This window comes from Micrasema longulum, unplaced genomic scaffold, assembly GCF_059751315.1.
Source record: "Micrasema longulum isolate JH-2025_06_02 unplaced genomic scaffold, ASM5975131v1 h1tg001012l, whole genome shotgun sequence".
Taxonomy (NCBI): Eukaryota; Metazoa; Arthropoda; class Insecta; order Trichoptera; family Brachycentridae; genus Micrasema; species Micrasema longulum.
Genome location: NW_028278200.1, coordinates 266,413 through 289,096, shown reverse-complemented (window position 1 = coordinate 289,096; position 22,684 = coordinate 266,413). Strand labels below are relative to the sequence as shown.

The following is a 22,684-nucleotide window of genomic DNA, read 5'->3' as shown; positions in this document are numbered from 1 at the left end:
ACTGATCATCTGGTAATGCTAGTAGGAAGAGCAATGTCTTTACTCAACCGTATCTCTTCGGATATTGACATATTTCATATTAGTGAAAAAAAGTTCAGAGAGGATTGCATTCTTTCTCTATAATTGCTGGGTATTTTTTATTTTACCATTTTTGTATATTTAAATTTTAGTGTTCATTTTTTTGTTTTATGTATGCATTGAATTTTTTTGTTATGTACATAAACGTTTTTAAAATAAATAATTTGAAATTGTACAATTGTACAATTGAAATTAAATAAATTGAAATTGTACAATCTTACTTCATCCAACAAAAAATATCAAGATACGCTGCGATTGGTGTGCCAATGCACTACCCTATGCACCATTAGGTGCGGAAAGGGAATAATGATGATGATAATGTCATTTGCCTAGTAATCTCATTTCACTATGTGTAACATTTACAATGCTACATGCGTTTGAACATACGCATTTTAAAATTGTTTGGTCTCTTAATTAAACTTTAACTAAAAGATCTGAAAGAGTTTTGGTTATTTTCCCATTCATTATTTCACCTTCTATAGATTGCTCATAAAACTGTATACATAGGATATTTTGTGTCCGGGCGGATTAATAACGCAGCTCTGAGAGTAAAATAGAACCAAAAATCTGGACGAGTGTTTTCGACTCTATAGCTATTATAAGATATAAAACATGAAAAATTTAATCGCGTGGAGATACTTGTAAGTCTGTTTCGTAATTTAATAGTTGACTCATTCGTCTTTTGTGTTTTTGAGGTCTTGCGTTTGATTCCTGACAGGGAGACGTAATAATATGTTGATGTTAAAAGTGTTTCTACAATGATAAATTTTATTGTTTCTGGGCTGGGAATTGACGACTATATATGTAACAGAAATAATCTAGATACGCTGTACCAATGTAATACTCTATGCACCGTAGTGTGCGGATAAAAATGATGATGATGGTGAAGAACCGTAATTTTCAGATATGATTAAAGCGGATTTTATAAGCACCAAATATTTTTTTCCATATCAGTTTTACCTTTTTTATTGATTTGTTCCGAATTATATCCATTTGTAGTTTATTATAAGGTATTATATCTTTAGATACGTATAATAAAAGATGAAATCATAAACTTCTTCATACCAAACTTAGTAATAAAAAAGTAATAACGTTGAATAGTTTCTTGGGTTGCGGACCTAAGCAGGACGGATGGAATTGATAATTCTCAAAGGATTGGTATATGTATGAAAATATCTTCTTCGTGGTATTTAAAAAAAAATAAGGTTATTTATTTCATCTATCATTTTAAGAGGACCTTTAATATTATCTTTATTTTTAAAGCTTCCCCAAAAACTAATATTCCACTCCTAAAAAGTCCCAAAATTTTGTCCAGAAGTCAAATCATAACATTTACGATGAAATTATTTTCGAGAAACATGACGTCATTAGAAATCATATAATATTATCTAAAGAATGCGAAATGTTGTTTTATGTCTTGAAAATGGTTGAACTTTTCCCAGAATCACGTCTAACATTTCTCTGTGTTTACTGAAAGCCAGAGAGGATGGAACGCCACTTGCATTCATCTAAATATACATGCAAAAATGTTTTTTTTCATGTATTTTCCAAGTCTTAGTCTTACCATTCGCATACTCTATTTATATAAGTATTATTGTTCGTTTCACATGGTGTTTTTTTTAAATCTTATCACTTTTATTTTACCTGACTCGAATTTTATTTCATTTATAAATCTGTTTTACATCAATCTCCCTTACAATCGTTTAAGTTATCGTATATTTATCAAATTGTCGAATCGCATACATGTATAAGTATTGGGACTAAAGCGAAAAACGTAATAATAAGAAAAAGAAATTCAGGTGCTTGCTGCAAATTGATATAGAGGATTAAAATTAGAAGTAGGGGAGTTGTGAATATTTTTGTACCTGTATTATTAAACTCAACCAAAATATTATAGGAAATTAAAAACACTTCTATCGATGATATCATCTTGATCCAACAATATAAGACTGGTTTGGAGATAACGGCGACTGATCTATCTCTCCAGGAATCCTTTAAAAGTTCTAGGAACAGAGGCAGATTGAGAAAGATTCTGGCGACGACCTTCCTCTTACTACTGTGATATTCATCTAGTCTTCCCTTCACACTCTCCAGATCAAATCAAATAAGCACTAAATTATTTTTCTTTACTTTTCAGTTTATAAACTAAAATTAAAAGATACTTGTATTTTGATTGTGGAAATAAATTGATGTAAATAATAATCGTGCTTCCGTTAATAATAATAACTGCACAAAATTATTGATCTCTCACTTTTCTAAACAATTTCTTTTATTATATAATGAAGACGTCTTCATGTAACCAGTGTTGTCCACTTATGTTATTGTATACCTTTGTAAAAATACATCGAGGTTAGCCAGTGACACACTGCCATCGTTTCTGTGTAGCTGGAAAGTTACGACTGCTTTCATTCGAGTTTGTAATCACAAATTGTTTTCCATTTCGAACATAATTTTAACTACTAAAGTTTTTGAAAATCTTCGTTATTTTTTTAAAAAGAAAATACAATTTTGCTAATTGATTTTATCTTTAAAACAAATAAATATATGATCATATTACGGTTCAAGTGTGATCTTTTATGGTTCAAAATGCAAACTTACCTATTTTTGGCACATAAAGGTTGAGGTAGAGGCAGTCTTCAGAAAAATTCTTCAAGAGAGGCAGCAGTTTCTCTAGGTGAGCCACCCTGGCCCGCGGGTGCTGCATTAGGGCTTCTTGGGGGGTGGGTAGGGCTGGGGGCTGCTGAGGGCAAGCGGGGGCGAAACGGTCTGCCAGGCGGGTGTTACGCCACTGACTTGGAGTCACGGGAGGCATATACCTGAAAAAAAAAACATAAAATTTTTACTGTACTTATTGACGTGGCGTTTTTGTTTTTCTTCTTATTACTCTTATTTTCATACCTAAATCTTGAGCACTTCTTTAAGGTTTTAAAAAAGGAAAAATGTTTTAACCGTATTACCGCATTTTACTGGCAACATTTAAATCCCAGGTTTATATACCAACCTAACAAGGCACCTCCACTCTTCTATCAGTACTGGCACTGGTCGACTGACACGACACAACTAAGGACTTTCGGCGTAAATGAGAATTAAGTTCGCGTTCATTTAACAAAGCTAGATTTTATTAAATATTGATTATATCTTTATTTTATGATGGTTATAGTTGGGTTAATAATCGGGTTGTGGTCCTGTGGCTAGTGTATTGGACTCACAGATCAAAGGTCCGTAGTTCGAAACCCACTCTACCCCAACTCGATTCCATTTTCTAATAGTAAGTTATTTACAACTCGTTGAAAATGGCCCTCAAAATTAAATATTTATGTAAATCATAAGAACGCAAATATTTCTTTTTTAAAAAAAAAAAAAAAACTACAAAATACGTAAATTAATATTTTATTTAAAACACGCAACCTTTTAACAAAACTTCTGGAAATGCCAATTTAATATTATCATTCTTTACCCAAAAACAGTTCACTACACAAGTCAAGGTACTTAATTATAATCATAGCCAAAAACCTATTTTAACAAATACAAAAAATTGGCTGAGCTTTTGTTAAAAAAAATAGTTTACCAAACTCAGACTTTGATTTAAATATGAAGAAAGTTTAGTGATTTTTATCTGTACAAAGTCTAACTAAGCCAAAAGTTTTTTGTATTATTTTGAAGGCGCTTTGTTCGGGATCTACACTTTTTAAATTTGCAGTGGAATTTTGTGCGTCGAAAGTTGTGACATTCAAATATAACTGTTTTTCACTGGGTTTATGATTAGCTAAACTATAGGCCACCGAACGTGCAATCAAATTATTTGATAAAACGTTTCGTAAAACTCTTGAAGAAAAATTGAATAAATAAGATTTCAAATAAAATCAGAATTGTTCACAAGTTTGTAATACCCCAAAACTACATTTTTTTTTAAAGATTGGAATAAAGATTTTTTATTTTATTTAAATATGGAAACTGAACACAACTCGGACAATAAACGTCTGATAATGTCTAATAAAATACCACTGAAATGAGCCAACGACAACACAAAATCCTAGTAATGCCTAGATTTCCATTTTTATTTCAAAAAAGTTTTCCGTCTCGGTTGAGAATTCTGTAGATAAATTTTTAGTTTCAAAATAGTCTGCTTTTTTTATTTGTATCCTGAAGTTATTATGTCGTTTTACGAAAAATCAAACATAAATGAAACATTCTTCTATTTATCATTTAAAATATTTGTATAAATCTCCCGTTCTTCCAAAGGGATGAATTGTGTTATCGATTGGAAATACCACAAAGACTTTTCATGGCCCTGAAATATATGGAAGTTAAAATGTTGAAGGGACCGAGAGATTAAAAAGCACGTTTTTATTGTGGTATAAAATAGATAGCCAATAAAAACATATCTGGGTAAAGGTTTTATGAAATATTTATTTTAAATATTTGGTCAATTACTCATACTCGTATATTTACAAAGTTAAACAAATAATACACTATATTATTAGGTATTTCAATTATTAAAATGTGTATTTTATATTTGTTTAAAATGTTACATTATGATCCAGAATAAACAGCATTATATGATTAGTATATGTGTGTTTGTATTTATATATGAATATAAATTATTTAATATTTTAACACACATTATTGATTTAATACGAGTATTTAGAAAAACAATATCTTTATTTTCCAAAACATATACAATATCCATCATTTATGATGGGAGATGACAGTAAAGGAGCTTGAAATGTAGGTGGAATTACGCTAGGAAATCATCTACATTGCATTTGACAAGTGGTTGGCTAATTTAAGTGAATATTTGACATTTTGAATTAAAAATCCATCTAAAGTTTGGGTATGTCTAAATTCTTAGAAACGTATTTTTTTTAAGAAAAGATAAGTATTTGCGTACTTATTATTTAACTAAATATTTTGATTCTCAGACTTAGCAAAGTCTTACGAGACAAACAAGAAAATGGGTATAAAGTAGTAGTTAGGGAGGTAGGAACCTCTGATTCGTGAGTCCACGACACTACTACGGGACAACACTCAATTTAAACAATATGTCTGTAATATCAACCAATCTTGATAAACTCTAGGAAGGAAAATCGAACCCCGGATTAAATTTCGGGTAGCCCAGCGAACTAAATATTAAGGCTAATAACATTTTTTTAGCAAATATCTCAAAGCTTCCACCTAGAATTTGATTTTGATTATCTTGCTCGTTGGCTATAAATCTGTCTTTTGTCTTTTTGTGGCTTTTTATAAAACATAATCTCATCTCGAAAATAAATTAATCCCAAAAGTAAATCCTCGTATAAATTTACGTCTTGTTGTAATTTATCTGGATATTGTTTTATCAAAGTGATATATTGGATGGATATAGAATAAAATATGATTTATTATTCAATTTTCTACTCAACAAAATTACACATTTTAATTAATAGCAGTTGAGTTGGGTGTATATAATATATATATTTATTATTTTATCATCATCATCGTTCCATGCCCCTCCCTAGTTAGAGGATACAGTGTCTACAAAGAGCCTGCAGTCATTTTTTGTCAGCTGTCAGCTCATGTGCATCCTCACAAGTAAAGTTTGCGTCCCGTAGTTCTGACATTAACTGTCAACGAACAATCTGCTGCGGACGTTCAGGACGTCTAGAACCTGATGCTTTGTTAAGTAGGCAAGCGTGGTTAAGGCAGGCATATTCATATATATAAAAGGCAATGTTCGAATGGTTGTCCTCGATGGACTCGATAACTACCGGACCGATTTACGTGAGGTCTTCAGATAAATGTACATCTTTGTCGCGAGAAGGTTTATAGCTCATAAAATCTTTAATTTATTAAGTAGAAAAAAGTTATGGGCGTAATTGTTTTTTTTATCCATCACCAGGGTTGCATTCGTCGAGAATGCAACTACAAAAAAATGGATGGAGGTTATTTTTTTGTGTATAAAAAATATATTTTTTTAATGTTTACAAACAATATTTGGTTTTTTATGGATCCCAGTATGATTATTTCATTGAATTTCTTATAATTTCTACCTATTTATTTCTTTTTACTGGATTTTTGGTTATACTAAAATAATATCAACTAACATTGGATACATTTTTTCAATAACAACAACAAACTATCACGCCGTTTCCCCGTAAGGGTGTGTAAGTACCTAAGAGAGGATACCCGTAAGAGAGGATAGAACGCCACATCACTCTATCTTTGCATTCAGATCTCGCTTCCTCTACATTCATCGATCTTCTCATGCACGCGCGGCGACTATTCCGATTTTTGCCATTTCCATCTTCAAGAATTTGATAGATTTGGTCATGCCATGTCTTTCACGGTCTTCCTCTATTTCTGCATCCACGAACATTCGCATTGTAAATATTTTTAGCCGTTCTTTTGTTGTCCATTCACACTACATGTCCAACCAGCGCAGAGTTCTTTTTTACACATTATAGATATTTACCATTGGCGTGTTCCTATATTGTTCCGTTTTTAAAAAAAAATGTTTAGTATGGGAACTAGAACTATCCAAACCCGTAAAAAAACACAGTTTTATCTGCTGTCTTCGGGCGCACGGTATACAAATATAACTATTTTTGAAAATCACAGAACATACCCGTACAGAAAATTTTATTCTGATACTCAAAAATAACAAAATCGGTTGAGTTTTGAGGTGCGGAAAACGGTAGACTAAAACGATATTGTCTATTCTAACAATAGGTCTGACATGCAGTCGTCTTTTTCGCGTAGTATCGGGGGGTAACTGCAAGGCATTGTTATAACATCAACCGAAACTTGGTTAAACGATAGCGTTTTCGACTCTGAATTATTTGATAGTCATTTTACAGTACTGAAGCGAGATCGTGGTAGCTACAGTCAGAGGGGGGGGTCATTATTGGCTGTGAGAAATAGAAAAAACTTACAAGTCGAGCGTTTTTCTTTTTTTCACTCTGACATTTCATTAATACATAGAGACAATCAGTGGTAATGCATCGAAGATGTTAGGATTTGTTCTACGTACTGCCAGTGTTTTCGAAAATACCCGCGTACTGAGAACTCTCTACAACTCCTTGGTGCGAAGTATATTCGAAAGTGGCTCGATGATTTGAGGGCCACATGAACTGAAGTACTCTCTTATGATAGAGAAAATCCAAAAGAAGTTTCTGAGATATCTCTACATGAGAAAGTGCGGGCATTATCCTTGGCTCTACCCGACCGAGTTTCTTCAGGATATGTTTGGCTACAACCGTTTATAGACTAGAAGGAATGTGTATTTGACTACACATTTTTATCGATTGTTGCGCGGTATGATCGATAATTTTGAGATTATGATGAGCATTGGTTTGTATGTTCCTGATAATTACCTAAGACAGCGTCAGCATAGATTGTTTCATATTCCGATATTCAGGACCAACCTGCCTATGGTTATGCCTGTTGGAAGGACTACCGCTAAGCTGAACAACATCGTTCTGGATATTGATCTATTCCATGTATCCGAAGAGGTTTTCCGGAGCAGGATTCTCCTACTACTTTGACATGAGTCTCTTTCGTGTATTTTTTTTTCTTTTTTATAATATATACGTATTGAATATATGTTTGTCATGTATATGTTATATTTAAAATAAATGAATTGAATTGAAAGACAGTGACAGAAAAAAAAACAATGTCTGAACACCTATTTATCCAAATTCTCTGTCCTCACAATTTATCTAAACCAAAACACAAAAAAAATGTATACGTACAGACCAAATACAATTGATAGCAAACTTTATATTGTTTCATTTTATTTTTGATTATAAACTTAATGGCCAAGTTCTTTCGATTGTCACCTCTATAAGAGATCTTGGAGTGATCCTAGATAATAAACTAACTTTTTTGGAACACTTTGATAATATAGTAAACAGATCCTTAAAAATTTTAGGCTTTATTAATAGAACTACGTCTGATTTCCAAAGTATGCTTACACTTAAAACACTTTATTGCTCTTTAGTTCGCCCTATTCTTGAATATGCATCTGTAATCTGGTCCCCTCATTATGCTGTTCATATCAAGCGCCTTGAATCAGTTCAACATCGTTTTATAAGAAAAATTGCATGGAAGATGGGATTGGAAAGAGGAGACTATTCATATTCTGATATGGAGAGGTTTTTAAGCATATCAAGTCTTGAAAAACGCAGATGCATTGCAGATATAATCTGCATGTATAAAATTATGAACTGTCTCATTGATGCCCCTGAAATTTTGCAAAAGATTCTTTTTAACGTTCCCACCCGTAGACTAAGAAATAATGAAATGCTTTTCCTCGGTCACTACAGGACCAATTATGGTGCACAGTCGCCTTTGCCCAGAATGATCAGGCGGGTGAACGATCATCAAGATCTTGATTATTATGGTGTAAGGATGTCTTTCTTTACAAATCAGCTAAAGAATCTGTATAGTTAGCCTATGCTTTTTACTTAATCTAAAAAATCTATCATCTGTCTTTGCTGCTTATTTCTGTTCCTTATATTTTTTTATTCCTTTGCAAAAATTTCTTTTAATTGTAATGTTTATAATGGACTTTGTCCGTAAATAAATAAATAAATAAATAAATAAATCTATTTAGCAAAAACTCAAATCTAGCAATAGCAAAGCATTGCCGGGTTCAGTTTGTACTGTATATAGTATCAAGTTTTGGCGTGTATAAAAACCATATTTAGAAAGCAACTTTAGTTCTAGGTTATGGCTTATGACCAGTAATTAAACACTCTTCAATTCATCGATCTGTTATTTTTTGTAAAAAAGTGAAAATCTTTATAAATGTGGGTGAGATACATCAATTTTTTTCATTTACATTTTAATTGAAACTTATTTAAACAGATAGGGAAAAAATATTTTAGGTGGGAATATTGAAGTCTAGGCATTTACAAGGTTTACAACCTGTCATTGGCAGGTTCGAGTGGCCGTTTTACAAACCGTGTAACATTTACCCTTCTGCATATATTTAATCTGTCATATTTTCTCGCATCTGTTAACTTTTGTGACGTAAACGAGCTGAATCCTGTATTGATTTGGGTGAAATTCATCTGCCTTAATTATTTTTTCTACTAGGCAACGCTTAAAAATGCTTTTTAATTTGTATACTTCTTTTTATACCAGGTAGTTTAACAAATAATATTTGTAGACAGTGCTTAATTTTACACCCGAGGAAGTTGTTTACATTTTATAATTTTGCAACAGAGAGGTAACAAATTAAGGCCACTTAAACACCTTGTTAAATCCACCATTCTGCCAATGTTTTTAATTTCTAACGTCTTGCAATAATCTTGCGAGACATCCGCTGATACAGTGCGGTTAAAAAACTGTGCAATTCAGTTAAACTTAGACATCATCTTATCTGCGTATTCTATAAGTGTGAAAACACTACAATTTAAAAAAAATTATATATTTTCGTTCTTATGATATACCCAAACATTTTATTTTGAGGGCCCATTTTTAATTTATGATATGAATCAGGAAGGTTTAAATTTGTATCATTTTCCTACTTTGCTTTCTTTAATGCAGCTTACTTGTTCTTTTTCACACACAGATCATGATTTTAATATAATACAAAACAAAAAAAAATTGGATCAAAAAGTACGCAAACACAAAATGAACCGTTACATTAAAACTTGAAAAATGATATCCTTCTTACCTGAGACTTCCAAGAGGTGGTGTGGCATAGGGCACTCCCAGAAAGGCTTCCACCGGGGGATGCGCATGCACAATGATCCCCCTCAGAGGACCATACTTGGTGCGCACGACCCTCGTGGAGTATTTGTGCACGGGCAGGGACGTGCCTCCCGCGCAAGCCGTCATCGCCAGTGCCAATAAAACTGCCCCCCAGCCCGCCCACCGCACGTAATAAGCCCCTTGTCTTCTATGCCCACCATTCTTCTTCCTACCATCTTGATAACACATCTTAGTTGCTCTGTCAATTCGCTCTTCCATGTTATTCTCTGCCGTCCCATTGTTGATTTTATCACTCGGAAAGACTCCCTTCAACCTTTTATTCGAATTGAATGAAACACTCTTATCTTCTGCATCTTCTTCCGACACACATTTCGTGACTCTTTTATTCTCATACAATTCGGTACACTCAGCACTTAAATCAAAGAAAACGCTAACTTTTGAGAACACGCGCAGTAATACACTTTTCGATATGTTTGAATAATCGTCTTCTATTTTTAGGCTATTCCTACGCAACGAACAATGAAACGCATTAGTTCTATGAAAACCGCACTCGCTATTCAAATCGGTTATTTTAAGGTCGTGCTTAGAATTTTTCGCATTTTTTTTACGCGCAACCCGATTTTGCGTATCACAGAAATAAGAAAGAATAGGACTTCCGTCTTCTTTACTACTGAAAGGGGTCCCTAAAAACGTTCCGTAATTATGGCGATCACGTAAAATGTTATCACTGATCGTGTTATTGTGTTCACGGGGTGGGAATAAACAAAGGGTTCTTAGATTGTCCGTGCGCGAGATTTCTTTTATCCTAGAACATTTCAAGTTGCCATCGATACTCGACCCTTTAAAGTTACATTCAGCGCTACGGAACAGCGATTCAGTCGAAATTTCTCCATCGCGGGCATTTCGGCCATTCGTCAGATTCGCGAAAATGTTTCTATCGACAAAAGTAAATAGTCGGTTCCATTCACCGAAGAAAGGGAAAATGACTTGACAAAATTCGTAAGATTTAAGCTTCAGGCGTGTTATTTTACTGCGGAAGATGTCTGAGACATATTTAGGGGAGATAAAGCGATAAACTGAATAGACCTTGACAATCCTACATAATCGTCCGCGCACTTTTGGAGGATGCCTCGTCCCATTGTATCCAGGATGAATGTGAGCGTTTGTCCGACTAGTTCTAGAAATGTTTTTCTTTTGTTCCGGACGTTTCCGGCTTTTGTCGCGGAGAGCTCTGACACTCGCGCGCTGGACATGTTTCCGCGGGTCCCCGATGGCGGCGCGGGGGGGCTGGCGGGAGGGGCGGAGAGCGCGGAGGCGCATGTCAGCACGCGGTCGGCCTCGGCCCTAGAGCTGCGCTCCCAGGCGGACGCCGCGCGCGCCCCAGCTCCCGGGGGGCACAGCACACCCGGCCCGCGACATTCTATGTGCTCGCAGTTCTCTCGCACTCATTTGGTGTTTCTGGAAATAACATTTATTCATATTAGTGTTAAATAAAAATTACAGTTGTAAAACAATATTAATCTTTATCGTATTAAGAACTACCAAACCTAAAATACAATTGGGTTAGTAATAACATTTCCAGAAAATACTAGCTCAGAGTAAAATGGTTTAAATATATATATTGCTTAAATCCAAAGTTTCCCAATGTGTCGGTTATCACCTAGAAACGGTTGCCGCATTAAGACTAATGTACTCAGCAAGAGTGGGTAAAAACTAGGCGTCGATTTATTACCGGATTCAATTAATCCCACCATACTGCCACCAACCGGTGGAATATATTTGCGCCAGACCTCCCACTCTAACCCCACAATTCCATATTATTATATTGCGCCTATTTATCTTGAACGGGTACGAACAGTATTGAAATGATTTTCTCGCAAGTTGCTGATTATTAAAACACCAAGTTTTTAATTAAGCGCAGACAATCGCAATGATTAAAGGATAAAAGGTGAGCTTCACATAGTAAATTGCTTACTTGCCCTTAGGGGACAATCACGTTCCCACAATACCCGCTTTTATCTGGAACAGTATGTAGGTCCTGAATGAATGGCCAAGGTTTAATTCAAAGACTTTTTCAGTTTTGTTTCTATGCTACAGTTTTATCTCGCGCCATTACCACTTCGAAGGCAATCACTATTTACTTTTAATTAAGTTTCCAATGTTCAGAAAAGAAACAAAGAGAATATGTAACAGCAAGAAATTATAACGTAAACGAGATTTATTTTGTAATCTGATTTGAATACTACAATGAACAAATCCTTTAGAATTGATAAGATAACGAATTGTTTGTTCAAATTTTCTTCAATTTACCCTTTATAATTCAAAAGAGATCTTAAGTGGATGATTCAATAGTCTCGGAAGTAATCTCGAAAGGTTTCAATTTTATTTTTCCGAAACTCATTTGACTGACAGTATTAAAAAACGTCTTTGCATTTAAGTTAACAAAATAATCTATTTACCCCAAAGATATGAATTGGAACAGCTGTCATAAAACATTTTTGCAAAGAAATGCTAATGAAAGACCGGGGAGAAAAATATGACTACTTAAAAGACTCCCGAGTGAAAACAATTGAAAGCAAACTAAATAAAAACGTTTTAATTTATTTTATTTTAATACTAAGTCCTGAGCCGCATTTAAAAAAATCTTCGTCTTCGATAATCGTGCCGCTTTTTTTTTTCTTAATCAACAGGTTAATTGAAGGGAATGATATAGGTAGGTTTATTTTATTATTTGGGGGAATCAAATGAAGATTAAATTATTGTTTTACAAACCTACGAATATTTTTTTTAAGTTTTAGGAATATTATTAATTTTTATCTATTTATGAAAAAAACGATATTTTTAAAAAAAAACGTTTTTTTGTTTTTTAAATATCTGCAGGTCTATTTTTTGTTTGTCATGTAAGTTTGATTAATATGTGTTTTGTGAGTAATCATAAGTAGTAAAATAATAGGCCAACCATTTTTGCAAATCGATAGATCCTTCGTTAAAAAATGCAACTATTTATATTATTTGAAATATTTATTATAATCCAATCACTCTTTCCTGCTTATCGGTACATACAACTTACGAAACTGTACCAGGAGTTGACTATATATGCCCGGAATTCCTCAAAAGCAGACTCACCGCCATAGTTGGCCCTTTGCACCAATTAATGAACAAGGTGTGGGAACAAGAGAGGTGCCCGAGATACTGGGTGAATGAGATCACCGCATCGCACAAAAAGGAATATCCATTAAACTGTGATAATTTTCGTAGTATAACGCTACTTAGTGTACCGATAAAAGTACTTGCATACATAATACTCGTACTGCAAAAAGTTCGAGGAACCATTATACGAGTATTGAGGGAGAACCAGTCAGATTTGCGGATCATATCCACAACATACACTGTATTCTTCAGGAGAACAAAGAACTAAATAGTTCCTTAGCCATGTGCTTCGTAATTTAGAGAAAAGCGTTTGAAAGTCGGCACAGACCTTCACTCGGAAAAAATACAATAATTAATCATATGAGGTGCCTATAAAACAAGTCGAACTTATCAAAGCTCTTCACTCAAGTATGAGTCAAGTTACTCAAGCGCTTCACGCAAATGCCGAATCTGAATCAACGATGTTGTCACATATTGGTTTGAGGTCATCACAGGAGTTTATCAAAGTTGCGTCCTTGCTCAGTTCCTTTTCATAATCCTCATGGACTTTATCTCAAGTAAGTCAATTCTACTATATCAAGGAATATCCATCTTGTCTTCCCAAAAACTCTGTCACCTAGAGTATGCCGATGGTGTGATTATAATTGACTATTCAATCAAGGGTATTCAGGCTACTGTAGATAGCCAAATATATACTCCACATGCATGAGTTTAAAAATTGATGTTGCAAAAACCCATGTACTGTGTCATGATTGCTTTTGTGCCTTGATGCACAAAATTCCCTCACTCTGTCACACCAATTCATCGATAGGGTTGAGAGTTTCAAACACCCGGGAGTATGCGTTACGGAAAATGGCACTTTTCAAAAATAATTGGGAGGGGGGCTAGAAATAGCAGGCACCACATTTAACGTAAAAGGCCTGTCTGAAGATCGGATATTTACTCAGTGACAATAAAATACTACCCATATAACGCCTGCATAACACCTATTTTCCTCTACAGTTGCGAATTGTGGTACCTCACTAGAGCCCAAAACTGCAAAATTCTGAGTTTTGAGAATAGGTTTTTTAGAAGAATCTTGGCTGTGCTGTAATTTGACTTTGTGAGAAATGAAATAATAAGAAAATGGACTAAACAAACTTCGGTGACAACTGTTATCAAGCGGAGACGATACGGTTGGCTTGGCCATGTACTGCGGATGCCTCCTGAGAGTTTTAACCATGCTTGTCTACTTTGCAAGGTATCAGGTTCTCGACGTCCTGGACGTCCACTGCTGATTGTTAGTCGGCAGTTTGTGTCAGGACTACGATACACGAACTTGACTTGGGATGCGCAGGAGCTAGCAGCTGACAGAAATGCTAGGTGGATCTTCGTTGACACTATATCCTTCAACTAGGGAGCGGACATGAAATGATGATGATTTATTATAAATAACACATTTAATATATTAATATTATTGTTAAGTACTGATTTTACATGTTCTATACTGACAACTCATATAAGACTGTAAATATTCCTTTCCTTCCCAAATCCTTCCTATTTCAAACTTCTTGTTGCTTCTACCGTTCTGTGAGAAAGTCACATGTGAAAATTCACCTCTCTGATAAATCTTTATCATATACTGCGTCAGCATATTCGAACTAAGTGAAGTTTAGTGTGTAATAAATAGACTTAATTGTACATTCCATCATCATCTACAACATCTACACGATACTGGTATACGTGCTACAGCAATAGTGAAGTGCTTCATATAAGAAACAATCGGAAGAACATTAAAAGTGAGTAACAATTCCATACAGTCCGCTAAAACTCTAAAATCCCGCTGTTATCAGTTACTCGATGCCTGAGAGGCATTGAACTGACCAAACAATTATACTCACATAACACATATATGTATATTTTTTAAAGTATTATATCTCCATTTTATTAGTGTGATCAAGAGTTTTCTTAAGAGACATCAAAATTTTTGTCACATTAAACGAGGGGGAGTGAAGAGTTAATCACCACAGCACAGTAAAACTGCAATTATCTGAACTCCGACTACCTGAATCGCTGATTATCTGAATCGCTTTCAGAATTTCAGAAAAAAAAAATTAAGACGTAACCGTACTGCGGTTCGCAAAAAAATGACTTGGCTGCCCGAAAACGGATGATAACAGTCAAACAACTTACTTTGACCGAGATTTTCAGCAAGCAATGGCTTTCATTTACAAAAGAGTACGTACATATTGTGCTAATGCACAGCACTTGTAACTAACTTAACATGTTAAAGTGTTGTATTTTTATTTAATTAATTTAAAGCCCATTTTTCACTATCAATCATTCATCTTCATTTTCAATATACGTACAGTAATTAATTAAACCAGAGAAAGCAGCGGGAAACCACTCTGATCACCTCTTCCCAGGAATCACTACGGCGAGTACATCAATAATCAGTCGTCCTGGCTGCGAAATATAAAAATAGCTCAGGACAGATTCATGATTTGCCTATGCTGTAGTGATTGCCAACGTCGGGGAGACCCGGCAAGGCACTAAAAGAAGAAGAAGAATTAATTAAAGTATACCCTTTTCTCGGAAAAAATCCAACTATCCGAATGGAGTTCGGTTCCAATTGATTCGGATAATTGGAGTCCTACTTGTTAAGCATGGAACGGCCGAGGTAGAAAAATAAACTCAAGACGATGGAAACATTTCACATGACTCTTTATGGCTTCGTTTCACATAGCTTCGTCCTTCTGCTTGTTATCATACATATTGTCACACTCCTCAGAGACTGCGACATTTGCTCTTTGTTCACACGTTTAGAGTACTCAGAACACCATCTGGACAGTCGTACCTGCCTTTGTACCTCCCGGTTATATTCAACGTTCACGCACACGCTCCCACTAACCTACATATAACCTTTATAATACAAACCTTATAAAGACATAAAATCTCCAGCACACAACAACGATCACTAAACACAGTTCTGGGAAACTAAGAGAAACTTTGTTTTATCAGAATGTCTCCTGGTTTTATTATCACTTGGGGTCAGAATTGAGTTTATCCAGCGTAATAATGTTCTGGAATAGTGATGTTTATTTTGGCGGGGCTAACTTTATTTGGGTTTTAATTAACGAACATCAAAACAAATGCCATATTTTTTTAACCTGCCGAAAGCGTTTTATGTACTCGTATTTGATTAAATAATGTGAGTAACCTAATATTAATTCGTTTTGGCGGTAAAAAATACGTTCAGATTCTCACTTCCAACACTGTATTTCAATGATAAAGTAGGTATTGTATTTTTAATAGATATAATTTATATTGAAATTGGGGTTTATAAATGAATTTAATAAATCATGACGATGTGGTAGTAACCGCAAAGCCGGTCAATATTCAAATAAAAATAGAAGGTCTTAATTCAAATGTTCTGCACAAAATAAATGAAAAAAGCCTAATCACGTGTTAAGTCGTTAATCAATTTTGCGAATATTATCATTTGATGCTTGAGTTATTATTTGATACGAAAGTCATTATGCTTTAATGAGGAATAAAAGATTGTTTATTATTTGTTAATAAACTACTAAACTAAGCCAATTTAACAAATATTTTTTTTCATTAAAACGAACAGTACAGCACTACTGCCAATAACAATGTGCATAAATTATATTATTAGGTAATTACAAAAACATGTTTATAAAAAGGCACAATCGATTATTAAGGTCTAACATTTAGTTCATAAAAACAATTGTAAACAAAGACGAATAAGTCACTAATACACATAATTATACATAGTTTGAGAGGAAGAGTGTAAAACTGGTAGTCCTAGCCTGGAAAAGATCCATATATATGTTTGGATAATTTATATAGGGCCATTTTTGTGAAAATCACCTTAATCTCGTTAGGCTGTTCAACGGATTAATCATTCCCCCGCAGGCATCATCAACGGTAAATTTGTCCTAGGTTCGGGAAAAACAAATGGTCTGTGTTGCCTAGCCCTTTAATAGTTGCTCGAGTGAGGAGTTCTCTTAAATTACTTTTGTAAATAAAATATTCTATAAAGTAAATAAAAAAGAATACTTCAATTTTATGAAGAGCGCTAGAAATATTTTTTAATTGAAAAATTAGAAACTTGGAGACAAATTACATACATGATGTATTTTTTTAATATTATTCACAATAATGTTGATTCAGTGTTTTGTGTTGAAAATATGTCACTGTACGTTCCCCATGGGCGTCTGAGATCACCTGACACATTTTACCTTCCAATGTTTACAAACAATATGGCACATTTAAACCCTCTTGCAAAAATGTCAAGACTATGCAACCAAATAGAAAAACAAGTTAATATTGACATTTATCGTGATAGAGTAAATGATTATACAAAAAAATTATCACTGTGTTTCTGAAATCAAATGTTTAATCTTTATTTTTGTAAATATGAAAATTCATTTGAGTTTCTTTTATAACTTCTATTTTTTTCTTATTTTCTTCTTTCTTTTCTTTGAAAACAATAAGTATTATCTTTAAATCGAATCATATTATTACTCAAATTGATTTGATTCAGCTACACAGTTGATTAATATAATATACAACCTGTAACTGGGGGGGTGGATCATCGATGGCAGAGCGATGGGAGACCTCAATGCCCAGCGATTTAACCCCCATATATGTTCAGCAATATTCGGTCGTTTAAAATCGGATTTTTAAGAATTTTTAGTAAAAATTCGATTTTAGGCTGGATGTCTTAAGTGTAGCCAAACTACTGAGCCTACGATATATATTTTTTTGTAAGTTGCTCAATAGTGGACCTTTTATCCTACAATACAGTTTTGAGTTAATTTGATTTAATTCCAAATAAAAAATAATATTTTCCAAAAAATATGCAAACTTGATTTTTCAACTAACATTTAAGGGCTACAAAAAAATTTCAAATTAATTTTTTTTTTCTTTTTTTAAAAATACCCTGAAAATTTCATTTGGCTTGTGCAAAGGCATCATGTTAAAAAGTGAACTTGAATGGTACAAGTGCCAAAATAAATATTTTTTCTGTGCATCAAAGACGTACTTCAAAAGTGAGCTAGCTTATTTTGGTTAGACTACACAACGATACTAAGTATGGAAACAATATTTTCTCAATAAAAGGACTGGATAGTGTAAATTAAAATACAAAGACATGTTGTTTTATTTTTATTTTTTAAAGTAAATGCTTTAAATAGGCTTCATCATCATCATGTGAGCTGTCCTTTTCTGAGCGGTCCCTTGTAGGTTGAATTTGTTCGGATGTTACATTTCGGATACCGTTCCAGGAGACATTTTCAGTGTGAACTATGTGTACCCTGAAAATGACTCACACTGCATTCACACTCACACATAAAAAGTGTCATAAAAATAGAAAATGTCTCCTGTAACAACAGCAGAAATATCGAAACGAATCCAACCTACTTAGGATCACCCGAAAACGACGAAAAGTATACATTTTATCTTTCTAATTGAAACTCTGTTGAATTCAACTTCCAATGATCTACCGCCTAAGCGCGGGTCACCAGTCAACAAATTGAGGGTGAGAGCGCTTTTTGACTTAATTCCATTTATCTTCTCGGGAAAATGAACTTAGTGCGCAATCGTATCGTGCTGGCTCGCCGCAAGGAAGAAGGTAAAATAACGATGTTAGAGAGAAAACCGTGTTTCTTAATAACGGTGTAATCAAAAAAAAACTTTTAGGGCAACATGAATTGAACGTAGTTATGCAAAAAGCAGCCAGCTATTAGAAAAATGAAACTGAAATAATGGCTTAGATTTATTTCAGCAAAAAGGGAAAATATTTTTGAGAAGTGAATATGAAAGTCTAGGTATTTACAGGGCTTATGACCTGTCATTGGCTATTTTAAGTGGCCACTTTACACACTGTGTAACATTCACAATTCTGCCGATTCTGTGTAAAGTGGCCACTTAAACCAACCAATGACAGGTTATAAGCCCTGTAAATGCCTAGACTTCCATATTCCCTTCTCAAAAATGTTGACATTCTGTATTGAAATGTTTTTTTTAGTACAGGTACTTTCAAATTAATAAATGTATAAAATTAAAATATATATTTATCCACTCTAATTTATTTAAGAGAACTCGATTTCTGCAGGCATAAATCTTCCCATCACCATCATATACCGAAAATTCTAGTGCTATAAGTGTTTCCTGCAAATTAAAAAATTCCGTTTTTATAATAAACTCTTTTTTCAGAAGGTGATTATAACAGTATGAAAGCGGCCATGACTGTTTTTAGTCAAACATAAAATTGACCTTAATGCACCCGATAACACCAATATCTATTTTTTTTTTCAAAATTGTGGACTGACTGCTTTCTGCATAATTACGTTTGATTACAAACAGATATTAATGATATTATTTCACGGACCTTTTATCAACCGTATATAAAATTATCGTTACCAACAAAATCATATCACTTTTGAGGCGCGATGTGGTACGCGGACAATGTTTTGAAAATCAGTAGATACTTTGTCAAATTTGCAAAAAAATAAAAATATATCTGCGTTCTTATAATTTACCCAAATATACAATTTTGAGGGCTACTTTCAACGAGTTGTAAATAACTTACTATTAGAAAATGGGAATCAAGGTGGGGTAGAGTGGAATTTGAACCACGGACCTTTGACCCGTGAGTCCGAGACACATTTTATCATTACCCTTTCCACAACTGATTGTGTAAAAAAAACTACATTTGTATGCCAAATGCAACGTATTTAGATCATTAATTATATGAAGATCAGATGACGAATTCTACACCACAGGTGACAGTCCAGGAACAATGGAAATTGCAGTTTAAACAACCTTAAAAATCAATATTTCACGTCTTTTCTGCCAGGATTCGAACCAAGAACCTCGAGAGCAGTAGGCGAACGCGCCAATTACTACAACGTGGCGGACTTACCTCCACCAGATTTTCTTTTTTAGGATTTTGACATGACAGCAGCCATCGAGTTGAAACTACTATTTCAGGGTTCGGGTTCTATTTCACATACAAAATTGTATTCTTTATCCGCCTAGACACAGCTTATAAGACGTTATAAGATGTTAACACTTTACCGTGGTAACTGAAATAGGGTTTATTTCAAAAACCAGATTATATTTCTAACCATTCTGTACCATTCGAAACGAAACGAAAACGAAGTTGAAACGAACGAACAAGCCATTTTGCCATTTATGTGGGCAGAGAGGATAGAACACCACGCCACTATGTGTTTTTTATACAAACGTCGATCCTCTAAATTCTAGTTTCTTCTTATGCACGCACGCGTATTTTTCCGATTTTTTACATTTTATACATCTTCAAGTGTTTGTTGGATTTGGTAATGCAATGTGTTTCTCAGTGTTCCTCAATTTCTGTATTCATTAACATTGGTATTTTAAATATTGTTTCCCGTTCTTGCGCTATCTACCGCCCCCGCATCATAAAAAGCCGAACCCATAAAAAATACAAGTTTGTTTATTTTCCCCGTTTCATTCCGGTGCATTCCCATAAAGTTTCCAATTTTATGATAATGATGCAATGTTTACTTCACATACTTCAATGTGACACATAATATTGACGTTCAAAAAATTACATTTAGGGTTTTTCTATGCGAGACAAAAAACGTTTGAAAAACGAACAAAAATACTCAGAGTGTTCTGTTTTACACTTTTTAATATTGAAATATTGAAACATTTCTTTAGTAAATAAATCATTTTAACTCTCCCTTCCCGGTAATTTGTAGCTAGTACACATTGCATATATATCTCTCGGTATTCTTTCGTTATGAAATTACATATCGGTTAAAATAATTGATTATTAAATAATGGATACTTATTTCGCACAGAAAAAGGACTTTATCAGAAATTGGAGATAAATCACCTATACAATCAGAATCTAGCTAATGTGTAGCATTGTTGTGGCAATAAAGTGAAATAACATTGAATACATGACTGTCTCAAACACTTTATACGTCTCACTCTCGGTGCTATAGACAATTTCACGCGTGGCACAGGCCGGCCTGTACCGCCGCCACAAAACGCCAGTTGCTCTCGGAGTTCCACTAACGGCGTTCTATTCGCTCACGCTGCACAGTGGTTGGAATGTCAAATCTGACAAGGCGTCCATAATTTTTTTTTTTTTTTTTTAATTTTCAGTCAAAGTTTTGAACGTTTTTATAAATGTTTTGACTTTCAGCATTCATTTTTAATTTCAACTTTTTTTTTTTAATATTTAGAAATTCCATTTATTCGTAGGGACGGTATCAAAGTTGCCTTTAAAATCTCAAACTTTTCTTTGTTGTTTTTGTCGCGTTCGCTTAACCCGGTTTACAATGCTTTTTTTATGAACAGTCTAAGAAAAAAGTTTTATATTTTAATATTAATGTGTTAATTGGAGGAAAATCATCCATAATTATTTATTTATTTATCAATCCTACAATAACAGTAAATGATTTTAATCAAAAGTACGAAGTAAAATTTCTGAAATATTTATCTCGTTATGATTTACAGATTTTCAATTATGTTTATAACAATTAATTTTGGTGGTTTCTACTAAAGAAAATTGTACTTATTAGAGAAAACTTATGTTTATAAATGCGTTACATAGTAATAACTTGATTACAAAAAATCGTCGAGAAAAGATGGCAAAATACAGATGTTTTTTGTCTCTTCTAAAAAATTCTAATTATATTTCGTTTGACATACAACCTATTGTAGCAACCACGACAATATTTCAACCGAGGCGAGAGATAATATTATGTTCGTTTTATAAAAACCGGTTTAATATTTCGATTCCAATAATGTGTGCGGGAATTTAATCAATTTGTAGAAATCATATCACGTTTCACAAGGATACCGAAATCTTTTTATACATTGTTAGTTCTGGCATCCCCTCACATATACACATTTACGCATATACTTACACAAGCGTATATAATAATATATGCGTTACTATCGTCAAAGTGTGAGTGAATACATTATCTCAATATACACAGAAAGAAATCGAATTTAGTAAATGTGAAATCTCATTCGGACCTTTACTCTATACTACAGGATGATTAAGGAATAAAAAATAACTTGAACTAAATAAGTAAACGTAATATGGCAATTAGCAAATATAAATAAGATCAGTTCTCAAAACGAAAGCCATTTTCAGGAAAAGTGTACTAGTTTAGTGTACGGTTTTGTCTAAGAAAAGAGACCATTGCACGATTCCGCTGCGAGACATTACATATACTTATATTCCATTAAACTTGTTGGCCAGGTGTTTATTAAAATGTATGTAATAATTTTTATTTTTAGTATTTTTGAATAATACGCACGCTTCCACTTTTCATTATATTATATCCCAACTCAGCACAGGGCTCTTGACCTCATTGAGTTAGGAAAACATTATTATTTTTTTCTTAAAATGTTTATTTTTATAAAGAAACAAGTAAATAAATATCACTGGACGGTGGGAAACGGGGAGAAGTAGAAGCCCTGGGCAAATAAAATAGGTGTTGGAAGGCCACCAAAGAGATGGACCGATAGCATTTTCCAGATAGCTGGTCGTGCTAGGATGTGGAGGGAATTAGACAGAGACGAGTGGAAGAAGTTGGAAGTAGCCTTTATTTATCAGTGGCGAGATGAAGGCTAAAGAACAAGAAAAACAATGTTTTAAGTATGTCTAAATGTTTGTAGAAAAATACGGATTCCACTTCCTAGAAAATTATTAAGATTGATTTATTGCAACAGATAGGGAAAA

At 33.8% G+C, this 22,684-nt stretch overlaps 1 protein-coding gene across 1 annotated transcript in view; it reads right to left on the bottom strand.

Moving 5' to 3' along the window:
* Nucleotides 1-11,097, bottom strand: part of LOC148277555 (uncharacterized) — a 320,355-nt gene extending 309,258 nt beyond the window's left edge. Inside the window, exons 1-2 of the mRNA XM_088232727.1 lie at nt 9,740-11,097; nt 2,677-2,894 (exon numbers count right to left, since the gene is read on the bottom strand). Of these exons, the coding sequence (XP_088088853.1) occupies nt 2,677-2,894; nt 9,740-11,097 (1,576 nt within the window). The remainder of the gene's footprint in view (nt 1-2,676; nt 2,895-9,739) is intronic.
* Between the last annotated feature and the right edge of the window lie 11,587 nt (nt 11,098-22,684).